The sequence below is a fragment of the Anas platyrhynchos genome, chromosome 3 (genome assembly GCF_047663525.1).
Source record: "Anas platyrhynchos isolate ZD024472 breed Pekin duck chromosome 3, IASCAAS_PekinDuck_T2T, whole genome shotgun sequence".
NCBI lineage: Eukaryota > Metazoa > Chordata > Aves > Anseriformes > Anatidae > Anas > Anas platyrhynchos.
In genome coordinates, this window is record NC_092589.1 from 96,445,827 (window position 1) to 96,460,314 (window position 14,488).

General features: G+C 37.2%; 1 protein-coding gene across 1 annotated transcript in view; it reads right to left on the minus strand.

Annotated features, from left to right (window-relative positions):
* AGPAT5 (1-acylglycerol-3-phosphate O-acyltransferase 5) overlaps positions 1-14,488 on the minus strand; it is a 60,764-nt gene that overhangs the window by 19,329 nt on the left and 26,947 nt on the right. Inside the window, exon 5 of the mRNA XM_005009206.6 lies at positions 8,569-8,659. Within this exon, the coding sequence (XP_005009263.1) occupies positions 8,569-8,659 (91 nt within the window). The remainder of the gene's footprint in view (positions 1-8,568; positions 8,660-14,488) is intronic.

Below are 14,488 nucleotides of genomic sequence, written 5' to 3' on the forward strand. Positions count from 1 at the left end.
GGGAAATTCCACTTTATCCTTGCAGCCATTTGACTCTACTACTTTTCTGTGCATGCTTGTGCCAGCTACTAAACTCATATTGCTCTGGCACCACCCTCCCACCAGCCGACTCAACTCGCCATCCCAGCAGAAAACTAAACAGGGCAGAGGGAAAACATAGCACAGAGTCAACAGCATGGAAGAAACCTTCTCTGTTTCCCTGCCAACAAGCTATTAGACTGACTTAGCTATTAACAAAACCATAGTCACAGAAATCCAGTGTTGACCTTAACCATCCAGGCCATGGACATAAAACTGTCAAGTTTAACAGCAATCTGCAGACCCTCACAGCAGTATTTCATTTCAATGTTTGCTTCAGCTGATCGCTTCCACTGAAAGAACACTTTAGAATACACAAGCACACAGAGTTTGAAAGTATAAACTTTATTCATTTTCCAAAGTTTTAATATAGAACTAATTTCAAAATGAAAACAAAAAACCCCAAACCTTTCTGTGATCTCAACACAGCTCTTCCACTTTTATTTCAAAGTGTTTCTAAAAAAAAGCATCTTATACAAAGAAAATATAATTATTTTGCTATAAGATACATACTTTTCTCAAAGTGAAGTATCAGAATATGATTGTGATTGATGCTTTCTAGCCTTATCATTCGTAGTTTTACACTTCGGTATGTTTTTAAAGATCCACCCATTGGTGCTATTGGTTCCTGATATACTGAATATTTTTCTAAACCAAAATTCTGTGGTATTGCTTTAGACATACTGCGACTTGGAAAATCAATACAAAAGATAATATAATTTGTCCTGATTTTGTACTGAACTTCTCTTCCTTCCTTGTTGGGTACAGTGTACTCTGATCTAAAATTATGTAAGTATCTCCTGAACACAGTAAAATAATGCTGGTTTCTAAACAGTTCTATGATTGTTACAGTTGAAAACTTCAGTATAAATCTTTTATTATCTTATCTTCTTAAATCAAGATAATGATTTATACTGAATTTTTCATACTTTTCATACAGATTTATACTGAATATTTGCTAAGAACCTGTTTGTTCAAACTGGGAGATAAAAGTTTTTTTTTGCTAGTGCTCTTTCTGAAGTCACCGTTCTAGGCTTTACCAGCAACGGGGATAACTATCTATGCAAAATGTTGTGCGGATTGTGTAAATATTGTGAAGCATAACATGGTGGTAGTGTTTTTTTAGCTTGTGAACTGTCACATCAAACAGCGAATTATGTTATGTTTCCAAATGTTTACTCAGTAAATGAAGCACTGAATATTCTAGTGTTGTGCTAGGAATGGTCATTCTACCCAACATAACTCTTACTGATCCAAATCCCACAACACATTCATTTTATCAAAAATGCTGTCATTTCTTTCCTGCCCAACTCATCTTCCCCCTACCCATACTAGTATTGTGGGGAAAGAAAGGAGAAATCAGGCTTCAGTGGGATGTAAATCCTCTAGACAAATTAAAACATATGTTGAAGGCTATCCAGTGCTAAGTTTTTTGAATTAATTCATGGACAGTTTTTGTGGTGAAGATGGTCAGTGAGAATATGTGAAGTACAACTGTAAAACAAGCCCCTCTTATGCCATATGCTACAAGGGAACCCTTGAAGGTTCAAAATAAGTATGTATCTATCTAAAACCAATAAAGTCCATAATCCATTATTTAGTACAGCTCCAGTGTATGACAAACATGCAGCAATAACGGGAGTTCAACACATCCTTTGAAAGAATCTGTTTTATAAAAGCATTAACCACACATTCTTGCAATTACTTGATGATCTTTGCTAAAATCAACATAACAGAATTTAAGCCCAAGCAGTTACAGTATAGTTACCTTGGCAAGCGGCCTGCATCCAATTCACAAAACACACTGTGCTTAAACTGTTTTTAATGTTGTGCAATACTAAGTTAGAACTCTCTGTCAAAGTATTTGAGGTCATGAGATTTTATTTTAAATGCCAAAGAAAACAAACTAAATGTCTAATAAAGTAATACTCTACCTTAAAATGCTATAGCTTTGCTCTTCTATGCTAGCTGATTTTTAAATGACTAACAGACATAAAATATCCCAAAATGTAATAACTTGATGCAGATTTTCAAGAGAACTATATCAAGGGTGAAATCATTAAAATAATATGAAAATCCAAAGAAATAGCGTGAGCAATGGTACCTCAACCGGCAACCATTAACTAGACTATAACAAGATGCAAAATTACTTCAGTTTTGTTGCAGACTTTCTGAACGAAATAAAGTAAGGTTTTAATTTGGGAAGTATAAGGATACAAATCATTAACATCTCTAGAATTGAATCCTTCATGCAAACAGAAAAGAACAACGACAGCAAAAAAAAAAAAAAATGCACCATTATCTAACGTCTCAGGGTAAAGTTACATGTAATAGCTGAGTACAATTCTACGGAGAAGATCCCTCTTGCTTTTCCCGTCACCCAAGCCAAAAGCTTATAGAACTGGTCAGTGCAGGCAGGCCACCTACATTTTCAGACTCCACCATTAGTCATCTTTTTCATCCCTGACATATACACATACCTCATTTGAAATGAAAACAAGCAAGAAAAAAAAAAACAACAACCAGCCCTAAATTATAAATACCCTATATATTACATGAGCACTGCCACATTTAATCAACAAAAGTTATATTCTCTCTAAAAGTGGATGTCAGATTAATCTAGGAGGTCTCTTTTTCCCCCTGTGAAACTGTTACTTGATGGTGAAAGCAGGGTGACAAACAGTGGGTTAAGTTTAATACCATCTTGGTCTTTCCTTCCTTTTTTCCTTTTCTGCATTCATGTGCGTACACAGGGGTAGTATTAGACTGAAAGCTTTGCACTTATTTGGGGTGTCTTACACACTCACCTCACACTATGTTCCTACCAGCCTACTGGAGTGACCTCAGTGGCTTAGTTACTGAAACCAGGGTCCAGAGAGACACATAAAATAACATATGGTGGAGTGCTCAATGCTCATGCGGGAGCTTCCTCTCCCAAGCTGCCAGTATCTCTAGCTTCCTATAAGCCCTCTCTCATGGAATAGATTTTAAGGAACTCTGCCAAGAAAGCTGTAGAAGAAATGTGCTCACATAAAAAACACTTACAAAACAAAACATCTCCTCACCTACCCCCCTCCACTGAAAAGTTAGGTGCACAGTAGCAAGGTTCAAGTTCCCAATATTCTCGGGCATGATCTGCTACCCCACCAGCAGACAGCATTGTACTTGGCCACACGTCCCCAGGATACTTGCGCACATCAATCCCAAAGCACAACACAGGAGACACCACACTTCAGGACACCTTCTTCCATAATGGATGTATCCAGAAAGAAGGTTTTAAGCATATAAGATAGCTTCTTTCTTTCCTATACTTAACTTTCCAAGTGCAACTTTTCATAACAGAAATCCCTTCTTCACCCCAGGGGTATGGCTCTCAAATGCTACTCAAGGTCCACCCCCACACAGACTTTTTAAAAGATGTTACTCTCCTTTCCACATTTCACTTTTATGCCAAGCCTGCTTACATCAAAGCGTGTGGAAAAAATATTAACAAAAGATATTTTCTAAAGAAAGTTTCAAATAACATTCTGGATATTAAATACTTCAGATTGCTTTAAAATACAATTTAAAACCAATGCCAAGATCTAGAAGGGAAACATTTTCGATTAGCTCCGTTGAAATACCTCTTTTTCACATGACCTGTAAAAGCAATTTTGAGATAAGCACATCCTGCACGCACAAACATCTTAGTAGAGAGCATGATACTAGGCAAGATAAACTTAGCATTAAAAAATGTTTACATTTGCCACTTTTATGCCTAAAACCCAGGGAGACGATAAATGAATACCTGAAATATTTGCTTGATTAAATGACCTTTGTTAGAAATCAAACATTAATACGAAATTTCATAAATGCCTTCCACTCGGGAAGATTGTTTTGTCTTCCTTCAGCAACAGCAAGTCAAGTTAAACTTGACTCTCCAAATTTCCTATCATGTTCTCTTTGGCTTTTCAGAAGTTAGAAACATTAGGAGTAGGAGGGCTTTGGATTATTCTTATTTATTTTCAAATCCTTAAAATACCATTTCCTTAACATTTGGATAAAGTTCATATTCTACAAAGCCTAAGAAATTTGCCATTGTTTGGAACGTTACAAAGGTCTAACTCCTAGAAAATTATTAGCAATCTAGACATACATATTGTGGGAACATGCAAATGAAATAAATTTTATACCAGAAGCTGGTACAGGAGAAAAAAAATCATGAATTGTATGGGTTGTGTAGAAATTTTGTTCTGTAGTCCAGGAGCAGTAATATGCCTTGAAAGATTCATGGTTTGAAATAACGAATAAATAACACTTCTAACATTACAACAAGATTAAACTTAAATCCCTATGAATATAAGAGTGCCACCTACAAACTTAAAATTTCCCAGACTTTAAAACTCAAGCCCACTGGCTAGTGTGGAAGAACCAACACACTTTTAAGATTCCTAAAACAGCTGACCAGATATAGTCTCTAGATATAGTCTCTACTATAAAGGGTCACCATTATATGTCAACTGAATGATCCCAACAGATTTTGAAGATGACAATCAATCATGTTAGCTGACTAATTACAGTGGAAAAACTAAAGCAAACTCTAAGATTACTAAGTATGCTTAAATAATGGAAGCTGGAAGGCTCAGGAGACAAGAGGTAAAACATGCCTCCACATTTTTAGTTATTCAGTACATACAGAGAGAAACATTTCCTTTGATTATGAGAATCTTAGGAGATATCCCATTGGAAATGTGAGTAACCAACCATGTAGAAAAACAGGAAAACAGAAAGCATCCTAGCAGCAATCACTCAAGGAATCATCTCACATGGTCACCTATTTCCCATCATGAGAGGACAAGAATCATGTTCAAATCCACCCCCATGGCACTGACTCCATTGGCTTGGAAGTGCAGGGTTTCATTTACTTGACAGAAATGTGAAAACCTGACAGATGTTTTCATCAGATTCTGGCAACACTGCTTATGTGGTTTGCTGCGGCTGTGAAACCCCAGCAAATATTAGAATTTGGACAACAGAATTAAATGCTGGAATAAATTTCTCAACTCCATATGATTTGTTTTATGAGCAGCTCCTGCATTAATCCCAAATAACTTAGTTTTAAGAGGCAATTTTTATTTCCAAAATTCAAGGAGCACATTTTCCTTCCCTACTACAATGAAGTAAATATATTTTCAGTTTAAAATGCTGCCTGTTCTATTCTGGGTCAAAATCTAATTGGATTAGAATTTTCAGCCACTCGTAAAACTTGTAGAATAAATAATCTTCAGTTTCTGAGGGGTACTAGCATTACCCTCAGATGACAACAGTCTCCATTTATTACCACATAATCAGTACCCCTGGCAGTAAGCAACTTTCTGCATCTCACTGAAAACAATTATCGCATGTTTGCACATGTCAGTCTCTATTGTGAAAACCAGGAACATAAATGCCCTAATTTCATCATCTTTATAGACGTTTTTCGGCATTCCTGGGTTTTAAAAAAATCAAAAAACTGGCGGTACATTCAACTAGAACTTGGCACGGTAGTTAATGAGAAATCTGCAAGACTAGTTAATGGATTTAATTTTTTATTGTACAGTACCTTTATTTCTTTCTAAAGATAGTAAGCAAGTATAGGCTTACTATTCCTTCCCTAGAAGTTTCTCCATGTTTTATAGCATTGTCTCAATTTCTTCATACCCAGACTGTGTGTGTTTGATTTGCTGGTGTTTCAGAAAGAAGAAATCCATTTGATTTTGCAAGGAGTCAATATTTTGTGTAGAACCCAGGTCTTAAGACAAGAATAAACCGTAACATGAAGCATAATCAGTATTTTTAAAAAGTTACCTCTCTTTCAAGGGGGGCCTCAATCACCTTTATATTCTTTTGCTGTTTGATATCCTTTCATCCTATTCATAGACAGATAAGATTTATTTAAATATTCATATTAATGACGAAAGACAATAGCTGCAACCAGCAATATGAAAATAAGCTTTTGGACGTCGACCTAAGCATTTTTTGTTTGTTTGTTTGTTTGGCTGGTTGGTTTTTATTTTACTGAACTAGTACTCTGACCACCCGTAGGAGGCAGTGACTGTATCCACGACTGACATTTTCTAAAAAAGAATACCAAGATATTGCAATTCATCAACTGGTCACATTAACGTCAGGTAATTAAATTCAGCTCAGTAATTCTGCTTAAACTGCTGAAACTTCTCTGGAATAGTATCCAGCCCATGGAGAGTAAAAATAAACACAAAATCCACGCAATATTTTCATACTTCCTCTCTACAAAACTACTAAAACATATACACAGATGTCAAAAACAGTATTTCAGATTTCAAACAGCATGATAAACATGCGTTACGCTTGTTCTCTAGGAATAGCTTTGTTTTCTTTGGGTACAATATCTCTGATCCTATCTGTCAGAGAAAATACATCAGATGAAAGTTTAATTCTTAGGAATCAAACCACTTTTGCAATATTACACTTGCGCTATTTCCTGGACACATAAAATGTGCAAAAATGTAGGAAAAAATTGCTAAAAACCCTACTCACATTTCATGATGCATTTTATAAAATAACAAAAAAAATAAAAAAAATCCTCTGTGTGTCTGTAAAGCCAATACTGAAGCACCATGCTGTATATCACAGATAAGACAAAATCATCAAACTTTTTGTTTCTCTGCAATGACTGAAGTACAAATTTTAAGCTGCAATTCCAGTACATCCTCATTCCTCTGACTGGAAGAGCTACTGGGCGCTGCTACCTTTCAGAAAACTGTACCAAATATGATGTGTCAGTCACGGCTCCCATGCTGAGCCCCAGTTTGCAGCCAGCAGCCAGGACAGTGGTGGCACTGGAGCTGCCAAGCAAAAGCCACAAGCTGTCATTTCCTGCCGGCGGCCACTTGGAGTTTCCTGTCCTTGGAGCTCCCCAACGTACGTGGTCTGTGCCTTGTGGCTGTTTTTTTTTTTTTTTTTTTTTTTTTAGCCGTAAGAATATTTTGGTATGTGGCTTTTAGCGTCAGGCAGGCTGGCCATCCCTGCTTCTCTTGTGCAAGGGATGCCCTAATTCAAGTGAGCGTCAATCTTCCCATTAACGTGCAGGGACAGTTCCCACCCTCTCCGCATAAAAGTTGAGGAGAGACCAAATTTTTGTGAACAATAACAACGAAAGAATTCAGCAATGAGGAAAAGCAGATCAAGATGATTCTACACTGGAACAGAGGAAGTTTCCTGTTTAATAAATACTTGTTGTGAGCATTTTTAAAAGGAGTAACCCTTACAAGACAAAAGCAGGCCATATTTGGAGAAAAGCACTAGAAGAAATAAACAGGTGCTCTGAAAGCACAAAGAATTTTTTGTACTGTCTTTCAGACTGCAGAAATATAATTAAGAGGTTTACTAAAATAATAACAACAGTAAGATCCCTTTCTCTTCCCTGAAAGAGGAGGAGAGAGGACCTCATACCAAACACCCCCCTCTGAACTCTCAAAGAACTGCCAACCTCAATGAAACATTTGACTTTCATTTCCGACAGGAAACTGAAGCGATGAATAAATACATTATGACTTAAGTTCTCTTGCATATACACGCAAACAAATTCCATTCTTCCCAAGGAGGAGAAGAAAAGCATATATCCTTTTGGACAAGAACTAACAATACTTAATAGCTTGATGATATCAACAGGCTGATTCACAGACTTCTGAACTCATTTCAGCGTGTCACAGAAATGAATTTACCAGACCTATTTGTTACTCTCTGTTTACCTTCAGAATGAATTATTTCACTTTTGGTCAACAGGAAAAAACAAAACCAGGAAATATGTTGAGTGAACCGTTGGAGTTAAAAGTTTCTATGTATTGTGCATATGATGTGAGAAAAATGAAAAAGCTTGGGAGCCTCTGCAAGCCATTCCAAAGACGAAATTCCATCTGCAGTTATGGAGATGATGCCAACATTCATCAACGCAACTACAGGATAAAGTTCAACCAAGGAGGGGTGAGACTGGAAGATGAAAGAGGAACAAACCCCCAAAGAAATGGTGGCATTAATAGTAATTAAAAAGGAAGAGTTGGGAAGACTTTCTTTTAAAGCATAACATTCCTGATTCAAAATAGCCTTTACGTCAAGTAACAACTGCAATTGGAGTTACAATGTCAGTCTAGATAGATCAGTAGCGCCCTGATCCAGTGTAGGTGATTCCTATGTTCCTGAAAAGTAGGAAAAGAAGTGTCTGTGAATACATAAAGATAGAAACTAAAGAAAACTTCCCTGAGAATTAAAGCTCCTGTACAATGCAAAATGCATGAAATGTCTGTATACAAACTTTTCTCATCTTACTCTGTGGTAGGAAAAACACTGATTTATTCTTGTCTAAACCTTTAGTATCAAGCAGGCAGGCTTAACAGTCCAGTTAAGGTGAGAACATCTTCATATTATACAACAATTTATATAACATATGTTAACACCATAACAATAGAACAAATTCAAAAACTCTTTGCTTACCTTCTTTTTCAGCAAATGATTGACTATCTGCAATGACTTTTGGTATTTCTGGATTGTAACGAGTCCCCTCTGGAAAAATCACTAAATACATCTGTGGGATGAAAAAGCAAAACAAAACAAAACAAACAAGATCTTTTAATGAATGCAAGCTGATTACTTTTATATAAATTATAATTACTTGATAAGATATTGTATTTAATTCACACCATCTGTTAGTGATCCAGCTAAGATATAGTTATCTATAAGAATCCAAAGAAAAATCAGAATATCTGAGCTAAAAATTTCTTAGCTCTTACAACTTAGCTCTCTAGTTGGATTTCAAAATAATTTTATTTGAACGTACACCATAGGTGTCCAGGTGACCGCAGAAGGGAGATAGCATGCATTAAAAAGAGCAAGGTTCAACATAGACCTTCCATCTATATCTTTCCTTATACTGAGATCTACATTTAATTATACTCCTAATTAGAAATATTATTAATTGAAATTATGATATATCAGATATGTGCCTTTATGCATCTCACTGTATGAGACATTACCTATATTATGAACTTAAACTGATAGTGTAGCAAAATTTCATCCTGAAAGTCACATTCCTTTATGTGTTGTCAAGGTTAACTTTCCAAGTAAATTAGTTTGATTGACTTTTCAGCCCACAATTGCATTTATGGGTTCCCAAATAATTATACAGCTATTCTTTGCCTAAGTTTTTGCATGTCTAGTGTAAAATTAGGTACCCAAACAGAGGAATTCTAATTTGAGGAATTTTCCATTTGCTTTCAAGACACAACAAAGGTTTCCATCCCTCTTTTTTTTTTTTTCCTTGCATAATCTCCTACATACAAAGTTGATGTAAAACTTTACTTAATTGTGAAAATTTTGTACTGAGGGTTCATTTGCAGAAGAAAAAGCTACTGCCACAAATGCTAACTAGCATAGATCTGTACATAAACTGACACATTTGTAGTAAAATCATGCCTACTATCAAACCTTTGTTATCTTTGCACAAATGAGTCTTGAGAAATATTTGAAAGAAATGAGATAGTGGATTTACAAAACAGCACAGGAAAGATTACCAGTGAGTACATTAAGACCCTGACAAGTAGGAGTGTACATCATGAAAAGACGCAAAGTAAAATAAAAGCTCAGAAGACAGAAACATGTTGTGCTTTTGGCCCACAAAACATCAGTGTGCTGGTATTTGCACATGATGATTGCGGAACAGCTTCAGAAAAGGTTGAATGCAGAAAGACAAGACCCAGCAAGTGAACTCTCCAGAATTATTGCAATGAGAAAGGTTGAAAGATGCACTAAAAATGTGGAGAAGGAAAGAAATCTATGAAAATTAACCAATAGGAGAGGCCAGCATATGATCAAGAAAGGGGGAAATTGAGTACATAACCTTGAATTTGCCAGGTGAGAGGAAAAAAAAAAAAAGAATGGCTAAACCAGTGTTAGTAGAGTGGCATAAAGAGAAGAGCCACAAGACTCTCTGAATAGAGGTAGAAGAAAGGTTGTACTTGCAACAGCATGTTTGCAGAGGAGGAAAACTGGCAGATTGCAGAGGCAGGTGAAGTCCAAGAATTCAAGGATTAACAGAAAGCCAAGATGCATACAGATTTTGTGGAAAAAGAGCAAAAGAAAATGGGTTTAAGAGGTAAGGTGCTTGCATTTTTTCCCTAACACGACGGTAGCACAAGCACAGGAGCACAAGTAGGGGAATCCTCAGACACAGTCAAAATTTGCACTTTCCCCTAGCCATGTCTACATTTCAGGTTGAAAAAGTTTAAGTGATAAAGCAGAATTTTTCAGAATTAGCTGGAAAGGGCATAATATTCAAATCAAGATGCATTTTTTCTTTTCATAAATGTGCTTATATTCAAACCATGAAATTTGTATCCTTAAAATGGTACTCCAAGATGAGGATTGTTCCTCCCTCACTAAAGCATGAATGCTTAGCTCCTAAGTGTAATATAGTGGTTATAACACATTAATAGCTGAATGAGAAAATAAAGTGAAGCACACAGGAGAGAAATACCTTTCTCGGAACGGAGACCAGCGCTTAAAAGCGTGCAGCAGCATTAACAGCCTTCAAAGCAGAGACTCAGCCACTGAAAGCTGATTACACAAGAGTGTAGAAGCCACTTACCCCAGCCCTAGCTGTGTAATACAAAGAAGGGGTAGAAATTATATTTTAATTACTCTTGTAAATGTTTAAAACACAAGCAGCTGAACAAGTTTGTTGATCAGAATCTGAACCTCTGAATCTCTGAATTAAAAGCACACCCACAAGACAAAGAAATGGCCTATGCTTTAAATTCAGCATATGCAACTGATATGCAACTCATTAGGACTACTATACCTGAGTAAAATTCAGGAATGTAAATAGACGCCCTACTTCTTCTCATGGGCAGTACTGCGCAAGACAAAGATATTCTGCTAGTGCAATCCGGCCTACGAAAGCTACGTGCACGACTGGCTTTTCCCTTCTTCTGACATGGGCAGCAGAAGCTAAATCCTTAAGCACTGTTTCCAGAGACTATAAGAACTACAAATCTCTAAGATTTTAATAACTAAATAAGCTCTCCTGAACTTGGATTAAGAGCTGCTGAATTGTAGGAGCATTTTAATTGCCTAAAAACACTACCTGCAGTTACGACAATTTTTGGTTACAAAATTTTCCATTTAAGGCCATCAGCTACATGAAAGCTACACACTTTCTTGCAGTGAATGCAAAATACTGTGCTTGTGTTGAAAATGACATACAAAATTTTACATTGCCACAGTCCCCAGTTCACTGATAAAACAATTTTAACTCTGGCAGAATAGGTCCCTCGGTTCAGAGTTATATTACAATTTTTGTATCTGTTTCTGCATAATAGGTATCAAGACACTGTCTCTGATCAATTCAAAAGTTACAAGGAGTGGATGAGGGTTCAGTTAGGTAGAATTTTAATGATTTTGGTTTGAACCAGAAAGCCAGAAAAGATGCAGATGTTACCTGAGGAGTCTCCAGTGTAGTCAGTTGACTTGCCCCTTATTCTACAAATTAACTGAACATATGACAACTGTTTTCATGCATATTGCAACTCTGCTCATTTTTCCAGTGTCATCAAGTTCTGCTAGTCAAAAAGAAATAGCAATGGCACAGCAGCAGTGCTTACAGAGGGCTGGGAACAGCTGAGGAAGACCCTGAGACAGAACAACATCAGAAAAGGAGCTGGCATGGCTGGAGCAGGGGAAGGGGCATGAAACTACATATGAATCCCTGGAATGCAGAACAAAGTCAGCCCAAATATTGTAAGCACACAGGGGGAAGAGACACCAAAGGGAAACCTGACCAAGGACAGAGCTTCAGAGTGTGTCCCCAGAGAGAGTAGTGGACACTCTACAGAAGAGCATGGGGCATCAAGAAGTGGTATTTTTTGACTAAAGATATTTTGATTTTACTGTGCTGTTCTCAGGAGAGTGAAAATGGAAAATAATATAATATTTTTATTTATAATATTCAAAATCATATTAAACAATGTGTTTTCTTAGTTTTCTTATTTTCATTATCACATCCAGACAACTAGATGGATTCATATCTGAATCGATTTAGACTGCTGCCTAAATGATATGCTTTCGGTGAACCCAATGAGAAACATTAACACTCTGATCAATAACTGAGAAATACATGATGTGAGAAATCATATCTGGTATAATTTGAACAAAATACAGAAGTCAGTGTGAGGAAAGTCGAGTGCGTGGCATCCCCACCCATGGCGGGGGGGGGGAACTAGATGGTCTTTAAGGTCCCTTCCAACACAAACCATTCCATGAAAGCAAGCAAGGACATCCAGGATTTATTAATTGTCAGGGATTTGCAAAGTAGCAACCATATGACAAAATAAGCTTTATACCATTAGCACCAAGCCTTATAACGGTTGTATTACTGTATCTGTCCTCTTCAGGTTTCTGCTGTTTGGTAGGCACTGCTTCTCAGGACAAAGATTTATGCTGTTTCTGAATGAATTACAAACACAAGACACATATAACCAGCTAAACACTGGCTGCGCTGGGCTGTACCTCCATCTCACACTGCAGATTTACTCCTCATCAGGCATGATAACCAGGCACACAAGTTACATTTCAAATGGAATACTTTGCTGTTCAGAAGAGTTAACTTTCTCTATAAAACAAGCAGACTGAGTATATCAAGTGCCTGCTGGATATATTGTTACACCGAGAAATGCATTTATCCTTGTTATGGTTTACATTAAAACATTAACACAAAAGTGTCCTTCGAAGTGTGTGACAGTCTCTGCTCTCACAACCAGACACAAAACTGCAATTTGTCAACCATCAGTCAGATTTTCTGCCATTTTGAACTAAACCACACAGTTTCAAGTGAGTTTTAACAATGAAAGGCCCAATAACGAGCTATTTGGGTATATAATTACATGATGAGACGAAAAGTAAAATGAAAGAACAAAATAGCAAAATTTAGTAGTCGAAGGTCTCCACTAAGACAATACAGGAACAAATGAGTTTCAGTTTATTGTCAGTTTTGTTCATGTCTAAAAGCTGAACTGCTGCTGCTGCCACGCTGCATTTGGGAAGCAAGGTGGAACACCTGTGAGCAGCAGGGCAGAAACAGGGGCTGGTGAAGGCAGGCACAAATTGTAAGAAAGGTGAAAAATCGTACCGTGCAGTCCACTGCCCCAGCATGAGATCAGGCATACCTGATCACTGAACCAATCCTACTGTGAATGTGAGAGGTCAAGAGGCAGTCCTATTTTTTTGCTTGCATTCCACCTCTAATTTACTTTCCATTATTAACAAAAAAAGAAAAGGAACCAAGTGAAATGAGGCAGTAAAGCAACTGAAGGGCTTGCTATGCTAAGTAGAGTAGCGGACTCTGGTTCCGCCTTCCGACACGTCTTAGGTTTCTTAATGGGAACAGGGATGGCTCCAGACAGACTGAACATTAATCATTTGGATTCTTTTGTTTAAACACTATGTGGAGAGAAACTGTAAATAACCAAGTGACCCTTAACACAAATTCCCTTCCATCTCTCTCTATTGGCATATAATTCTTTCCTTAGCAGCTGAAAGGCAAACTTTTCTCCAACACTACATTAAAGGAAAAAACCTCCGCCACGCACATATTGAACAACCAAGCAGTCACAGCTGCTCACTAAATGGAGGCAAAGTCTACTCTGATCTGCACCATCCAGTGTATAGTTTTAACAGAAATCCAGAGTAGTAAATTACTTATTTTCACAGGAAGCCTGCAGCAATTCATTCTTGCGCCGACAAGTTCAAGGCGTACTTGTTTTACTGATTAAAATGTCTTCGTTTTAAAAGCACCATGGTTGCTTGTGAATGTCCCAGCAAGGCAGAACTGCAAAGTTTATTCATGAATAATGCATTAAGGACACAGGTTATCATGTTCTTCTCTCAGTATTAATTACAGGTTAAAGAGCATTTACGGCATCTACATTTAAATTCTCTGATAAAGTGGCTTATAGGAAGTTTAGTCTTCCCTCAGATGACAGCTCAGTGGTCTGTAGCTTCTACCCCAGCAGATGCAAACAATTTTCCCATTAAATAGTCTTGTGACAGCTTTGGTACTGTAGAACTTAAAGGTCCCTCCCTACATGTTTGGCTGAAAGAGATTTAAAACAATGCCCTTTAACAGCAGTTACACGCTATTCTCTTCTGTGCTGCTACCCTAGATAACAGGAGCGAAATGGCAACAACTGCCTGGTAGGCACATCCACTTTCTGTGCCCTGTTTCCAATGCCACAGAACTTCCAGGCAGCCAAATTACACCAAAAATTAAATGTACCCAGGTGGTCCCAAGTTTACTTTGCCTTATCTGAGACAGGTTAGGTATAGGTTTTCAATCCATATACAATTGAAGAATAAGAAGATT